Source organism: Ambystoma mexicanum, chromosome 2q (genome assembly GCF_040938575.1).
Source record: "Ambystoma mexicanum isolate Mex_15411 chromosome 2q, UKY_AmexF1_1, whole genome shotgun sequence".
Classification (NCBI taxonomy): Eukaryota; Metazoa; Chordata; class Amphibia; order Caudata; family Ambystomatidae; genus Ambystoma; species Ambystoma mexicanum.
This window is the reverse complement of record NC_090924.1, coordinates 324203071-324219192: the sequence shown is the minus strand read 5'-3', so window position 1 is coordinate 324219192 and position 16122 is coordinate 324203071. Positions and strand designations below refer to the sequence as shown.

General features: G+C 48.4%; 1 protein-coding gene across 2 annotated transcripts in view; it reads left to right on the top strand.

Annotated features, from left to right (window-relative positions):
* ZNF598 (zinc finger protein 598, E3 ubiquitin ligase) overlaps nucleotides 1–16122 on the top strand; it is a 489260-nt gene that overhangs the window by 372471 nt on the left and 100667 nt on the right. For both annotated transcript variants that reach the window (XM_069647319.1, XM_069647320.1), the window contains exon 8: nucleotides 5359–5455. In XM_069647319.1, the coding sequence (XP_069503420.1) occupies nucleotides 5359–5455 (97 nt within the window). The remainder of the gene's footprint in view (nucleotides 1–5358; nucleotides 5456–16122) is intronic.

The following is a 16122-nucleotide window of genomic DNA, read 5'->3' as shown; positions in this document are numbered from 1 at the left end:
ATAGGTTGAAGCACCTTAGAGAATCCTTACATGAGGCAAGTGGGTTAGATACTTCCCCAGAAATAGAATTTGCCAAACCAGACCCAGGGGAACATGCCGAGACCCCTTACAGAATTTTAATGGCAAGAATCATAGTATTCATGGGTTGGTCTACACCTTCACCTGCATTCCAACAGGATGACCTTACAGACATCTTAGTCAAAGGCCCACAGGAGGATCCTGTGGTTCCATTTCACGCTGCATTACAAAGAAAAATATTGGTTAACTGGGAAACTCCTGAGGTTATCCCAGCGGTTAACAAGAAGTTATCAGCCAAATACAGGGTATCTACTACTGACCCTGAATTTTTGGCTAAACATCCAACTCCAGAGAGTCTGGTTGTCCAAGCAGCAACTGCATCAGGCAGTAGATCGGCATACCCTACTTTTCCACAGGACAGGGATGACAAAAGATATGACTCTATGGCTAAAAGTTTTTTCTGCATGTAGCATGGGGTTGAAATCTGTTAATGCTACTTGTACGCTCGCAAGGTTCAGCCATACAATTTGGGAGTGTGCTTCATCAGAGGCTGACTGCTCCCATAGGGAGAAGAAAGCGAAGCGTTGCTAAACATCATTAAGGATGGTAAAGTCGCAATGTGCGAATCCCTTCAAACTGGCATTGATTCTGCTGACAGCATCAGTAGGGCCATGGTGCCAAGTACTACAACCCGCAGATTTGCGTGGTTGCGAAAGTCTGGGTTTGCTCCAGATGTACAAGCCAGACTTTTAAATCTGCCCTTTGACGTCTCTTCTTTGTTTGGTAAGAAGGCAGATGACAGCCTAGAAAAGTTAGACATCCAAAGCAGCAGCAAAATCCCTGGGTGCTGCAATCCGTCAAACGCCATATCGCCCCTCAGGAACCTCGTGGAGAGGTAAGTCCTTTCGCTTTTATTCCGCATTCGGAAAAGGCAGAGGACAGTCGGGTCAAAGAGGTCAAAGATTCACCCGAGGTGGACGGGGTAAAAATACAAAAGCCGCAGCTGAAGGTACCTCTTTACCCTTGGCACCTGCATCAGCTGCCTCTAAATCACTCTGAGGACTCTCCTCACAAGACACCAGTAGGGGGCAGGCTAACTCAACATCTGACGGAATGGCAGGCTATTACGTCGGATGCTTGGGCATTGGAGACAGTTGCCCAAGGTTACTGCCTGCCTTTTCTACGCATTCCTCAGTCGTCCACCGGGGAACAGCTCTCGGAAAGTTCCAGATCCGCTCCTCTTGCAGGAAATTGTAGACCTGCTGGAGAAAGGTGTCATTGAACCGGTACCTGTAGTGGAGAGGAACAAGGGCTGGTACTCCCCCCTACTTCCTAATACCGAAGAAGGACAGAGGACTGAGACCTATCTTGGACTTATGAGAATTGAACAAGTTCCTCAGGAAGGACAAGTTCAAGATGGTAACTCTTTGTGAGATCCTTCAGGCCCTCCAGCTCCAGGACTAGCTGGTATCTCTGGACCTTCAGGATGCTTATTTCCATGTGCCAATCCATCTGAAACACAGGAAATACCTGAGGTTCACAATTGGCGGCTCTCATTATCAATTTCGAGTTCTGCCATTTGGGCTGACCTCCGCCCGAGGGTCTTCACCAAGCTAATGTCGGTAGTGGCTGCAAGTCTAAGGAGGGAAGGGATTCACGTCTACCCCTACCTGGACGATTGGCTGATCAGAGCTGTATCTCCGGAACAAGCTCAGATCCAGCTAGATTATGTCTGCCACTTCCTTCACAAACTGGGCTTCTCCCTCAATTTAAAGAAGTCACAGATGATACCATCACAGAGAATCCAGTTCAATGGAGTAGTCCTGGACAATTCCTGGGAAAAGCCTCGCCACCAGAGGTGAGGGCTCAAGATATTCTGCAGATGGTCACCAAGTTTCAAAATGCCCAACGTCTCCCAGCCTTCGACTTTTTGAGGTTGCTAGGCCTCATGGCATCCTGCATCTCTCTTGTGCCAGAGGTTCGCTTGAGAATGAGATCTCTTCAGTGGGCACTGAGAACTCTGTGGTCGCAATTCTCAGGGAGAATGACAGACCTCCTTCATGGTTTCTGGACAAGGTGGCTCGAGACCTTCAGTGGTGGGCCTGCCAGGAGAGCATCTTGAAAGGAGAACTGTTTTGGCAACCATGGTCAGAGGTAACAGTAGTCACAGATGCCTCACTCACGGGGTGGGGAGCCCATACCAACGACTTGACCATCAGCGGTCGTTGGTCTCCATCGGAGTCCAGACTACATATCAACCTGTTAGAGCAATCCGACTAGCGCTGAAGGCTTTTCTGCCATCTGTACAGGGGAAAAATGTCCTGATAATGACGGACAACAGTGGCCATCCACTACCTCAACAAAAGAGGAGGCATAGGATCACTGCCTCTGTGCAGAGAGGCGATGCAGCTCTGGTTTTGGGTAATCCAAGAAGGAATCTCTCTATCGGCAGTTCACTTAGCCGGAGAGAAAAACTTGACAGCGGACGCTCTGAGCAGGCAGAGTACAGTCTCCCACGAGTGGGAACTAGCTCAGGAAGTCCTTCAACAGATCTTCACCCTTTGGGGAACCCCTCAAGTGGATCTGTTCGCCACCAGCATCAACAGGAAGTGCGATCAGTTTTGTTCAAGGGAATTTCCCCAGAGAGGAGCTCTAGGGGACGCGTTTGTACTGGACTGGGAGTTTCCACTTCTATACGCGTTTCCTCCAGTCCCTGTCGTTCCTCAAATGATCAGGAGGTTGAGAAGTTTCCGGAAAACCATGATCCTAATTGCCCCAGACTGGGCCAGTCGAACATTGTACCCGGACCTTCTGGACATCTCCATCTGCCCTCCAATTCGTCTTCCACTCAAGGAGAATCTTCTCTCGCAGAAGGGAGGTCAGGTTCTCCATCCAGACATCAGAACCCTCAACCTTCACGCTTGGTATCTGAAAGGTTGAGATACAAGGATTGGGACCTCCCAGATGACATCATGGAGGTGTTGCTTTCGGCAAGAACGCCAGCAACAAAGACTTTATACCGCTGCCGTTGGAACAAATTTTGCAGCTGGTGTAGAGAAAAGAATTTCGACCCCTTTTCATGTGGCACACCAACGGTGTTATCTTTTCTACTCTTATTTGACAAATTCGGGCCTTCAGGTTGGCACTATCAAGGGCTATCTCGCAGCGCTATCGATCTTCAAGCGCACTGCAGTGGAACCATCGTATTTCAAGTTACCCTTAGTAATACAATTTCTGAAGGGATTAACCATTGTCTATCCTCCAAGACCATTCCAAGTTCCCTTATGGGACTTAAATTTAGTCTTAAATTTCCTGATGGGTACTACTTTTGAACCATTCCACTCTTGTTCACTAAGGTTTCTCGCCCTTAAAACTGTCTTATTAGTGGCATTGACATCTGCTAGGAGGGTGAGCGAATTACAGGCTCTATCTTGTAAACCCCCTCATACAATTTTTCATAAAGATAAAGTTGTCCTACAAGTGAAGCCTAATTTTCTCCCAAAGGTGGTTTCTGAATTCCACATCACTCAGAAGATTAGCTTGCCTTCATTTTATCCCCCTCCCCATCCGAGGAAAGAGGAAAAAAGGCTGCATAGGCTGGACCCAATGAGGGCTTTGAGCTTTTACATCGGCAGACTTGCTAGGATTAGGCAAGCAGACCAACTGTTTGTAGGTTACTCAAGGCACAAATTGGGATTACCGATAACAAAACGGACCATTTCCAGATGGATTATTTTAGCCATTCTGGAATGTTACAAACTGGCAGGGAAAGAGCTTCCTCAAAATCTTACGGCTCATTCAACCAGGGGTATTGCAGCCTCTTCGGCCCTCCAAAGAGGGGTACCGATTCAAGATATATGTGCGGCTGCCACATGGTCATCTGCACATACCTTCACAAGATTTTACAACCTGGATTCCTCCTCTAGCCAAGAGACTAGATTTGGCAAAGCTGTGTTGCACTCGGTTCACTCTTGAAGGGAAACATGGCAATTTTACTCCCACCTCCAGTTCCACACCACTGCTATAGGAGTCTATCAAGATAAGGAATACGTCGGAGGACACAATCCCTTTGAAGAACAAGTTACTTCTTACCTGGTAACGTTCTTTCGATGGGATGTTCCTCCGACGTATTCCTTATCGCCCCTCCCATCCATCCCCTCAGTAAAACTTCCCTTGTGGTTACAGCTTGCGCTCCTTCTGGGTCACTAACCAATTCATGTAAAACAACTGTTAACGTCAAAACGGAACTGAGCAAGTCTATTTATACGCATGATGACGTCGGCGCCGATACGGAGGCTGTCGAGGGACATCGGCTTGATGGCCGTCGACGCGCAGCGCCCTCTACTGAAAAAAAAATTCCGAGGCCAGCAAGCTGGATGATCTATCAAGATAAGGAATATGTCGGAGAAACATCCCATCGAAAGAACGTTAACAGGTAAGAAGTAACTTGTTCTTCTTCTGGTGTCTGTTGTGTCTTCTAGAGGTGTGAGGGAGACGGGGTCTCGTTACTGTATTCCATAACAGTGAGTTACTCATGGAGCGTGCCTTTCCTGTCTTCCAAAGGTTGCTTTGAATGTGTTATTACCTTGATCATTTCCCTACCAGCTCTCCCTCACTCCTTACCTGCATACGTTTCCTTAGGAGAGATCCTTTATGGTTACTATCTTGTTAAAGCGGGAAATGAGAAAGATCAGTTTTTTTAAATTATCAAGCTATTAATACAGATTTCCAGACTCGTAATCATCCCATAAGTGGGTGGGATAGTATATCGATTTTCAACATGTTAAAAGAACAATGATAAACTTTCTGCAGTGAAAACAAGGCTGCATCCTCTTGCAGCTGTTTTGAAATATGTTCATATATTTGCCTAGCATTACTGTCTGGACCTTGAGGTCCAATATGTAACTGTACTCCTCCCCAGAGAAATGAGGAAAAGTAATGGAAAATCGATAAGACACATCACTATGCATCTCATGTAAAAGCATTTGTAATGCCAACATTTTTGACTTTGCTAAAGGGATATGTTTTGGCCATGCATGACTTCTCCTACTTCCAAGGCAGAGACCAGGAAGCTGGCCTGCATGGCTATAGTCAGCCATGCTTGGTGGTGGTTGGCAACGATCGCAGGTGGGCGTCCATGGTTGCTGATGTTATGGGGATGATCAGCTATGGTTGCCAATGTTTGTGGTTGATTTGTGTGTTTCGGGGTTTGAAATTACTACTAGATATGTGATCTTGTTAGCCTCTAGACTGGATAGATAAAGCACAATTGCCTCGAATGTCAAACCCTGCTGTTTTAATGTTTGTCGTGCATTCTGCTTTTCTTTTTTATATTGCAAGGTTCCAACGAAGTAACCAAGCCAGCACCCCAAATTGATGCCCTAAACCCAGAGGATTTTCCAGCATTTGGCTCTTCTACTGTTGTACCTGTTCAAAGGTATGTCCTGGGCAGTATTCTGGGCCCACCTTTAGAACAGATTTGTTCTAGTTTCCAATGATGTGGGGGGAGGGTTTCACGAAAATGCGAACCCATGAAGTGTAGGGACCTGGCAAGCCTTTGTAGGTTGTTTATCAGAACACTCGCAGCTTATACATTTCTTTCATTAAAATTTCTATTGCAGTATATTGTGTTCTCTGCAATGCAGTCCATAATCTGAGCAAAGAGAATGCGGGCTTTCCGTGGGACATTCTAGAGTTTGTAGAGATGTTACAGTAGTCACAAGCTGAATCTATTTACTCTTATTTTGTGTTTAAATACTTTGCAAATGTTAATTTATACTCTGCTACTACACAGGCTGCAGAGACATTGTTCGTAAGCCCAGTCTCCTAGTCCACACAAATGGGCAGTTTTTTTTTTTTTTTGGGTTGGGGGTGGTGTTCTTATGAAATTGCAGATACATTTCGGAAGACGAAGCTACTGCAATCTAATGAAATGGAACCCCTCCGCTGCAATTCTGTTGGAGTCTCTACAACATGAAACTTCTAGGATGTGTCCTCCTTTTACTTACCATGCAAAGGGTGTGTGATGCAGATCCATGTCCCTAATGCTTCCAGGCGGAAGATGATCATGGGTGCTACTCTTCTTAGACACCTCTGCTTTGTCGTTCTAACTGTGGATTTTGCATGCTAAGGGGGGGAAATCCACATTTCCACTGTTTGCGTAGCAAGCCATTGTAGGCATGGATAATCTGGCCAGAGTGTTAATGAGTGAGCAGGGTCTTGTTAAAGAAAATTAGAGCTATCCAATCTGAGTTCATATGGAAACGTCTTGTGGGAGCGGATTGTCTTTGGGCAGTGAATTTATTCATTGTTGTGAAGGTCTTATTTTGCTGTATGGGAACTTCTGCAATCCTTTTTCATTAGAGTATTTTTGTTTGTTTGCCCAGTGCATATGCTATTCACCATTCCAACTGTAGTTTTAAGAGCTTGCTGCCTCAAAGGGGAGGAATAAAGAGAATTTCATTTTTTTTATGGGAGAAAGCTCACTTCCATTGATGTAGTTACTGTTAGCAGCCAGTGGTTTCGGCACAGTTTTGTGATAAAGAATGTCAGTTAAGATACCTTGGGGTTTCCAAAAACCTGTGTTTGTTCTTGGATCAAATCTCTTAATTGGGCAAGAAATCCATATTGCGTGCCATTTAAATTAGTGAAGAGGCATTACTGATCTACCTATACTTTGAAGTCACTCATGTTGATTAGATGAGTGCAGTCACCGAGACTGCCAAGATAATGGCAAACAAGGCCAATGGACACTGGTCTGCACATCAGCAGAAAAACGTGCAAGTGGGTGGGTGAAAACCTCAAACTACTGTATTGGCTCCTTTATATTTTCATATACTTTGAACAGTCTAACTCACCTATTTTCTTTTTTAAGGAGAACATTCTTAGGGGACACCCTTTTGCCATATCAAACCATCGCCTGTCTAAACAGGATTCTTCTACTTTAAGATCCTATGTACAGGCAAGTCATTATCACACACCCCTCTGCCAGCACACATTGTGATGTTATCTTGCATTTCTTTAGAGTGGAGCCTACTGCCATTATGGTATGGCATTGAAGCACTGTGGGTAGGTTGAAACTTCAGGAAATCATAGTGTGCGAAGCCGAGAGAAAGGAACTGTTTAATAACATTCAGAACTGTTCCGCAAAGACCAAGTATGGTGTAGGTGGGTTTGTAGACAATGGGCCTCATTACAAGTATGGCGTTGCGGGTAAAAACATCAGTAATGCTGCATTCATTCTGTTACCTCAGCATTACCGAACTGCTGTTCTAGGTGTTTGACGGTGAAGTGGATTTCCCTCCAGCAAAAAGCTGGAGGCGACTCTGCCATTTTACCACCAGTAATGCGCAATAATAGTCAACATTACTATTACCATCATTACCACCAGCAGTAATTCTGTTGAAATCCCCATGGAGTCCGATTGGGCTCCAAAAATGGGGAATTACACTGCCATAACCACTTCTAATCGTGTGGCAAAACCACAGGGCCAAGTGGCGATAATGGTAAGCAAGTTTAATTTGGCAGATCCACCAACAAATAACTACCAAATTCGTAATGAGGCCCAATGACATGAGCGAGATGTGTGGTTTATATTGAGCTGGAAAGGACTTTTTGCACAGCTGAGCAGGATTTCTTTCGTGGGACTGGTGTGTTCTATGGGGCACAGTGCTATGCGTGGAAAGGGACAAGGAATAGGAACTGTACAGAACCATAGGGTGACTGTCTATAGTTGAAAGCTCTGCTATAACTTATAACCAATATATAAGCACACGATAGCTGCTGGGAGATACATGGGCTAAACTTTTGTTGGGCTCCACCATTTGTCAAGAGTGCAGTGATAGATGGAAGGAAGCTGGAAAAGATTAATTAACCCCCAGAACAATATCGGAAGACTATTGGAGTCAAACAAAATGGTCTTACCTGTGATAGTGCATTTGTATCCTTCTGCTTACTGCAGCTTGAATAAGGGCTCGAAAGGAAGGGGAAGAGGAAGCAAGTTGCATTAAAGGAGGTCTGGTGCCCTTAAGTTAGACTCTTGGTTTGTACCTGGATCCTTGCTAGATATTAAGGAGGGACTTCACACTTTGTGAGCAGTGTCTCCGATTGATGTACAACTTTTCACTAGCTTGGGTCATCAGCGATTACCTGCATTTCTGCTTGCCTTTAGTGTCTCAGAGCTATTGGAAGCCGCTGTAAACTGGCATGTTAGTTGGTAGGTAGAATTTACATCTTGTGTGTAATTCTCCCCACTTAGTGAGTCCCCCAGCATGTTTTGCCGGGTTATTCGAATTTTGTCCGACTCTTCTGAGTGAGTGGGAACCTTTTTCCTCACTCATTCTTTTTCTGATTTTGGAACCCTTTTTTGTTGTCTTTGGTGGAGTCTGCTTTACCCCATTGGTTTGTGGCATCTATATTTTACAGTTGCAGCACACAGCACCTTCTTTGCAGGGTTGCTGTAAGCTCCTTGAGCTTCCCTCTTTGGTTTTCTTTTTTATTCCTATGATAACATACTGTTACCAGAATAGGGGGATATTTTCTATTGGGTAGGCTAGAAAATATCCCCCTATGCTTTTCTTTTGTGAGATCAACACACTCCACCTTATGTGGAGTGCAGAGGGGACACCTTGTATCCATTTTCCCACTTCTCCTGTAACTTTCTAGTTACAGTTGCAAGGTCTGAGTGGCTAGTGGCAGTGGCTATTTCCTATTGGCTTTTGTGAATTTTACACAGAGGCTACTGTTACAGCTGCGTTAAGGGGCACATGGTCACCACTTACCTAAAATTGTGCCCATCTTTGCTTGCCCTTTCTTGAGCCTTACTTTGCTAACAGGGGTGGGGGGGGGGAGGGGGGAAAGAGTCCTGCTGACTCAATTTGTCGTCTTCGGGCTCCCATGGGAATTCTGCCCAGAGGCGCCAGTGTGTCTGGTAGGACACCAAAACTCCTCTGGTCTTTGTCCTCCAGCATGCCTGCTTACATCCAGTTCTGACTGGGACCACCCAAAGTTTGAATGTTGCATGCATACTGATTGAATGAGTTCCTGCATAAAAGTCCAGGGTCTTGATGCTAAAGCCAGATTCGAGCACTGGAAGATCCTTTCTTCTTCGGAATGTATGTCAAGCCGACTGAGTGAACGCTGCTGCTCCAGCCCTCTCTTCTGTGTGACAGGAAAGATCCTGACCGGGCCACTTCCTCCCTTGGACTGGTGGGTCTAACCGGTCTCCAGACCAGCTACTGTTTGATCCGTCCCACAAAGGGCTGCGACTTTCCAGGCATGAAAACCCAAATACCCGGCGACCTGGCACTACTGCAGTGTATCATGTTGTCAAGCGCGGTTCCGGCTGCAAAGTTGTTGCCATCTGCTGGGCCTACAGAGACTACATCTCCAGCGTCGAAATCCCCTCCGAAGAGTCAAGGACCGAGAGAAGGAAGATAGTCTGCCGGGTGACAACCGTTGCTGCTACAAAGCCTGCGTCGAGCCTCCACAAGCAAGTGCAGCGAAGATTGTCTGCTCGGCATCTGTGACAGTCTGCTGCTGCCACAAGTTCCTCCTCCAGCCACCCTGAGCTGCTGATTTACTGTGGGGACCCGCCAGTGACATCGTTGTACTGCTACGTCTGTCCCCTTTCCGCCATCCTGTATGGGTTTCCCTCTTGAGGGACAGGAACGGAACCTCTTTTCCACCAGAAAGACATTTCCCCTTTAAATGTACTGGTGCACGCTGGGGGGTTTAGGGGGTGCGGCCTCAGGAGCACGGGCTCCCATAACCCTGTCCACTGGTGCAACACTCCAGTCCCTTTTTCAGCGTCGAAAGGACCGGACAGCTCCACCAGCACTCTTGCCTCGTAATACCAAACACTTCCCCAGTAGGTTATCTAACATTTTACTTTATATTGCTGACTTAGGAACACTGCCCACCGGTGCCCTATCTTAGTCCCGGGGCTTGTCGGCCCGGGTGGGCTTTAGCAGGTGTCTGTCGTGCGGCAGTTCCTTCCCGACAGCGGATCCCCACCCCCACGTGCTCTGTCTTCAATGCCTTGGTGAGGACCACGGTTGGGACGGATGCTCTGTGTGACTCATGGCCAGGTTGCTCAAGCACCGACTCGAGCGTTGGAGGGAACTCTTCAACAGGACTCCTCCACAGAACATCAAAGACTAAGTCCGGAAGAAGGCGCAGAAGACAGGTGCGTTCTTCTCCTAACCCCGCAAGGCAACTCCTTCCCATGGAAGCCCTCTTGCGGGAGGGGTCAGTCTGGCCCTCGCACCGGCGCAGGGAACACTGAGGCTCACAAAGTAGCTACTGGACTTATGGCTGAGGGGGTTCAAGGGACCTCCCGGTCCCACAGCCGAGGGGCCTGTGAGCTCTACAACCACCGGGACACGTCCTGAGGGGCATCACTCTGTTAACGGCTCCCTACCCGAGGGGTCGCCTTCACGCACTGCCAGCACTACGGGTTGGGAGACGGAGGGCTTACCGCCTACCGGGTGTACACCCGAGGTGCAGGGCAGAACCGGTGCGGTCAAAGTTGTTTGTAGTGTTCCCAGAGGGTACTGCATTCAAACTTTGCCTAACATCTTGGTACTGCTAATCTCTGAGAATATGTAATTTTCGTTGTCTGCCATATGGAAGATGGGCAATCTGGGAGCAAAAGCTGCTCCCATAGCTGTTCCTTTGACTTGTTGATAAAATGTGCCCATTAAATTCAAGACCGTTCTCTTCAAGTGCTGTAGTCGGAGTCTACAAAATGAATGGGATGGGCATCTCTTTGCTTTGATCTGTATTGTACAGAACCGTGCTGATCCACTCAATGGCCATCTGTTGCTGGATATTGGTCTACAAGACTTGTATATCCAAAGTGACAAAAAGTTGTTTGTTTTGATTGAATGGTAAATTGTCGATAAAATGTATGATTGGGAATATGATTCCAAGATGACTGCCGTGACTACACCACCGTAAGGAGCACACTCCTTCCCGGCGGTCCCACATAAGGAGCAAAAAGCAGCGGGTAACCTCCGATCCGTGGCGATAAAGAAGGAAGCCCAGCTGAGGGGTCTGCTACCATGACGACCAAAGTCAATGTTTTTGAGGCCGAAAATGAAGGGTGCGACCAGTGGCACCAAAGTGAGAGACAGAGCCCCGGCCGCAGATACCAGCGGTCCACACAGGGTGAGACGATCAGCCGCAGCTGGAGACCCGGGAGGGCGCGAGAGGTGCCCACCACCCCTCTGGCGGCCACCATGGCCGAGCAGGCGACACACAGCGCGAAAGATCTCCAGCGGCAGCCCCCGCCCCCTGAGGAGGAACGACACTGGCCATAACGGCTGAGACCTACCGGGCCCACGAGAAGCTTAGCTCGGGGGCTGCTCCCCAGCCACCCAAGAACTTCCCCGGACTATCAAGTAAGAGGGGGAAGCAGGCCACACTGGGAAACCCAACCTCCAGCCACAGCACAGAGGCACTGGTGGAGGGAGGTGAACCACACATGGCCCACAGGGAGAAAGGACTTCCCTCTGCGTGGTCCCCCTCCCCACCCGACCCAGCAACCACTCGGCCGATAGACTGCCCCGGCAGCCCCCTTTCGGCAGGAACTGCTCAATGGCGGTGGGGGCCCCAGTGGTAGGCAAGATTGTGTGCAGTACCCTTTGGGAGACCACAGCAACCTTGAACTCCTGGCAATAGGAACCCAACCTTTGGTATAAGTCTGTACTACACAGGTTGGTAGTGTGGCTCAGCAGCCAGGCTTATCTCAAGAGGGGACGGGGGGTGTCAAAGAGAGCAGTGGAGTGGTTGCACAGAGATTTGCAGTGACACATATTCAAATAAACTCTTAAACTCAAGGTTTCTTGATTATTAATGCATTCAGTCAGTTAGTTATATAAGCCTTCTTCAGAAGGGAGCAACACATGTAACTCTTCAGATTACACTCTGTTTCTCTAAATCAGATGGTACCCATTGGGGATGGCACAGAGACACTTCCTATACCCTCGGGGGACTTAAATAGTTAGGACACTGTGGACATTGCAACAAACTCAGTATTGCTCTAAATGTACCAGTGATAAATCAAAGGTTAGATAAGGGAATAAAACAAAGGTTAACAAATACTTCATTAAACTGGTAAGTACTTTTTCAACCCTCCAATGCAAAGCAAATTAACCCTTTACTTGAGGAAAGGTAAAGACACAAAGTCTGAGGTAAGAAGAGTCTCTCAGGGAGCCAGGTCAGCCAATGTTAGTTGAGCAAAGTCTAGGGGAGCTGAAGATCTTCTTTGCAGGTAAAGTCTTGCACAATGTTTTTAGAAAAAGGTTTGTAGGAATAAGATCACTTGAAGGGCCACAAGCTGGTAGGCTTGTGAGGGGCAAAGTTGCAAGCAACTCTGCAAGGTTAACCAAGGCAAGTCTCAACTGAGAACAAGTAAGGCTACACCAGAAGAGGTAAGTCCTCTTAAACGTTATAGTACTTTTGGTTAGAAGAAATGGGTCCAGATGGCTTCTGTTCCTGTACAGCTCTGCAGATCCTGGTGTTCCTGGGCCTCAGTCATGGGCAAGAGGGAGGACATCTGAGGACTCCTGCACTGTAGTGGGAAGGTCGGCGGCAGCAATGGGCGAACTTCAATTCAGCGGCATTTCGCGGTTTCAGCTCCTCACGTTAGAATGCAAAAAGCGCCACCGCGATTCTCGGATACCATGTCAGACTTTCCTCGCATCTGGGGACCAGCAGTCTTGAGGTGGCTCAGGCTTTGTCAGTCCTGCTTCAGGGAAGTTCAAATGATCTTCCTGGTGCTCGGGTCTGACTTAAAAGCGATCCACTCGATTTGGTGTTCCTCTCCCTGGCACTTCGGTTCTAGCAGCAGTTTAAGTACAGCCAGCTCCGAGAGGATGTCCAAACAAGTTCATTGTGGGGTTGATTGGTCCCACCAACCAAAAGGGACAAGTCGTTCTTGCAGGGCTTCTCTAGTTAAAACGAATTTGGAGCTTCAGGACAGCAGCAAGGCTTCACTGGGCAAACCAACGGACAGGAGTTGCAGCAGGCGTCTCTTCCAAGTTCTTCTTAAGATTTTGACAAAATGGACACCCATGGGTGTCTTACTGCAGTTGTAATTGCAGCCAGCGGTAAAAACACACAATGGTAATAAAAAGTAAACCACTGCCACCAACCATTAACTGTAGAAAGGGTAACATAAAAATGTTACATGAGAAGCCAGACAAAGGGATAGTAAGTAACCCCTCCACCACCCTATGGTAAGATGGTGTTTGCTGGGTCTAGAAAGTTACAATTTGTAAGTAGTCAATTTCACTTCACTCCTCTTGGAAACAGTAGTTTTAACAAGAGAAGGTATTTAAACCTTTGGGAAATCTAAGACTTCCCTGTGCCACTGCACTGAAGGTGATGTGGGTCACAATGCAAAGATGAGTCCAAATCACAGAAACTTACATGAGAGAGTTGGAAAAAGGTCTTGCTCTCTCCAGGTTAGAAATGAAAAGTTCTTAAATCCAGCAAAAGAGCTGGGGGTCTCTAAGGTAGAGAGGAATTAGCACGTTTCTGAGAATTCTCCCTAACACCAACCTGGGGGAGAGCCCCATTGGCCACACCTTGAGGGGTATCTGGTGCACCTGAGGGCGGTTCAGGTTGTACAACAGGAAGGCCCTCAATGACTACCCCAACACCAACGCAGCAGGGGGACAACCACGAGAGGGGGAGCCGGCAACCACGAGAGTCACAGAGCACCTGCCTCTGGAAAGGGTCCGACTTACCCCCCCACCCCACGTTTTCTTTTGGGCTCAGCTAGCAAATATGTATTTCGAATGGATTGTGTCCTCCAACATATTCCACATCTTTGACATGTAATGTCCACAGCTGTGCACTTCGGAAACTTTTTCAGCAGAGGGCATCCTGCATCGATTAAGTCAGGTCGATGTAACTCGAAGGCCTCCATCGAGGGCGACGTCGCCGGATGTTACAAATAGGACGCACAGCGTCCGTAGCCTCAGTTCAGATTTTTCCGCGAACGCGTTGCTTCGAGAGACTCGGCGCACCTCTTGTGTTATCGTTGAGATGTATTTTACTTCGCCCCCTCTGACTCCGCGGTCTGGCTTAAAGACCTGGCGGGACTGCAAGTGGAAAATGTCGATCACCGACCCGCATCGCATTTGTTTGTGGTGCCTGGGCGAGTCGCACGACACTGACTGCTCAAAATGCCAGTCGCTGACTGCCAAGGCCTTGCGGAAGGGGAAGCTCCAGGTAGGTAGGGGCTCTAAGCCTGTTAAGTTCAGAAAATCCAAACCTAAGTCCAAGGGGGCTTCCACCGACGACCCAAGGGGTGACTCTCGGCGTCAGGAGGAGTCCCGGGGATCTCGGTCCCGCAGTGGTTCTCGCCATTCTTCTTCCTCGTCCCGGCACTCTAGGAAGCGCCTGCACCAGTCGCCTTCCCCGTTGTCCTCGGAGGATGGTGCCACGAGGAAGGTAGCATGCCCGACAAAGTCCTCGACTCCGGAGGAATGGGCTGCGTTTAAAGAACAAATGTTAGCAATTTTTCAATCGCAGGGCATGGGTCCGGTCGCGCCTTCTAACAAAGCCGGCCAGGATCGGCCCTCGTCCCCAGGGAGACTGCAGCAACCTACTGAGGGCTCGATGCTGGCCTCGACTCGATCAGCGCTGTGTCCGTCCGACTCGGACGTTGACGCTTTAACATCGTATCAGCCCACGGCACCGTCGGCACCTGTGTCGATGCAGAAGCCTGCGGCGTTCACAATGTCGAGGTTGTTGACTCTTTCGACATCGAAGTCAGTGCTCTCGACGCCTTTGGGTATTTTTGCCCGCAATCTACCTGTGGAGTACCCCGATGTGGTGGATCCTCCTAGGAAGGCTACGGCGAAGTCTGTGAGGCCTGTTTTGGACTCCAGGCCCTCTTCTGTCACCAGACCTGGGTTTCAACTCCCTCTGGCTGACATTTTTGAAGAGGAGGAAAGGTCTGAGTTTGAGGACCCTGGTGAACTTGATGAAGCTCCACTTTTTTCTGCAGACAGTCAGTTGGAGGAGTTAAAGCAGACCCTCCATGATGCCAGTGGAATTCGGTAGGCCTGAGCCTGACACTCATGCTGAGTCTTTATACAGGAGGCTCATGGCAAGGGTCTCGGAGTATCTGGGCTAGTCCAGTCCTCCTGAAGATTTTGTGCAGGATGATCTAACGGACATATTAGATCAAGGTCCGTCCTCTGACCTGGTTTTGCCATTTCATCTCACCTTACAGAAAAGAGTGGCAGCTGCTTGGCAGTCCTCGGAATCTCTTGCGGCTGTTAATAAATCTTTGACAAAGAAATACTGCCCTTCCTTTAGCGACCCCCAGCTATTTATCTACTCACCCCACTCCCGAGTGTTTGGTGGTTCAGGCAGTTACGGCCCCTCAAGGCAGGCAGCGTATCCTACCATCCCTCCAGATAGGGACGACGAGCGCTTCGAAGGTTGGACCCTAAAGGTATTTTCTGCTGGGAGCATGGCATTGAAATTGGCCAACTCCACTTGTGTCTTGGCAAGGTTCTCGCACACTGTGGAACTGTTTCTTTAGCGGCTGAGCATATTCCAGAGGGGGGAGAAAGGGATGGGTTCCTTGCTCTTGTGCAGGACGGCAAGGATGCCATGTGTGAATTTCTTCAGTCTGGTTTGGATACGGCCGACCGTGTTAGTCGATCCATGGCTGCGAGCACCGTTATACGCAGATTTGCGTGGTTGCGGAAGTTGAGTTTTGCTCCGGATGTGCAGGCCCGGCTTCTCAACATGCCCTTTGATGGCGCACATTTGTTTGGCAGCAAGGCTGACGAGAGCCTTGAGAGGTTGCAGACCTCCAAAGCTGCGGCTAAACCTTTAAGCGCAGCTGTGAGTCAACCTCTGCCTTTTCCGCTTAGGGGACAGCAATGGAGGGGAGGTTCTTTTCGTTACTACTCCTCCTTTGGTAGAACGAGAAGAGCCGCCAGTCAAAGGCGCCAGCAAAAAAGTACCCGTGGTGGTCGGGGAAATCGTGGTGCCAGAGCTGCTCAAGCAGCTGCCTCTTTTGCTTTCAGGCACTGCCGCAGTCGCTTCCAAACAGTCATGAGGTCATGTCCCATG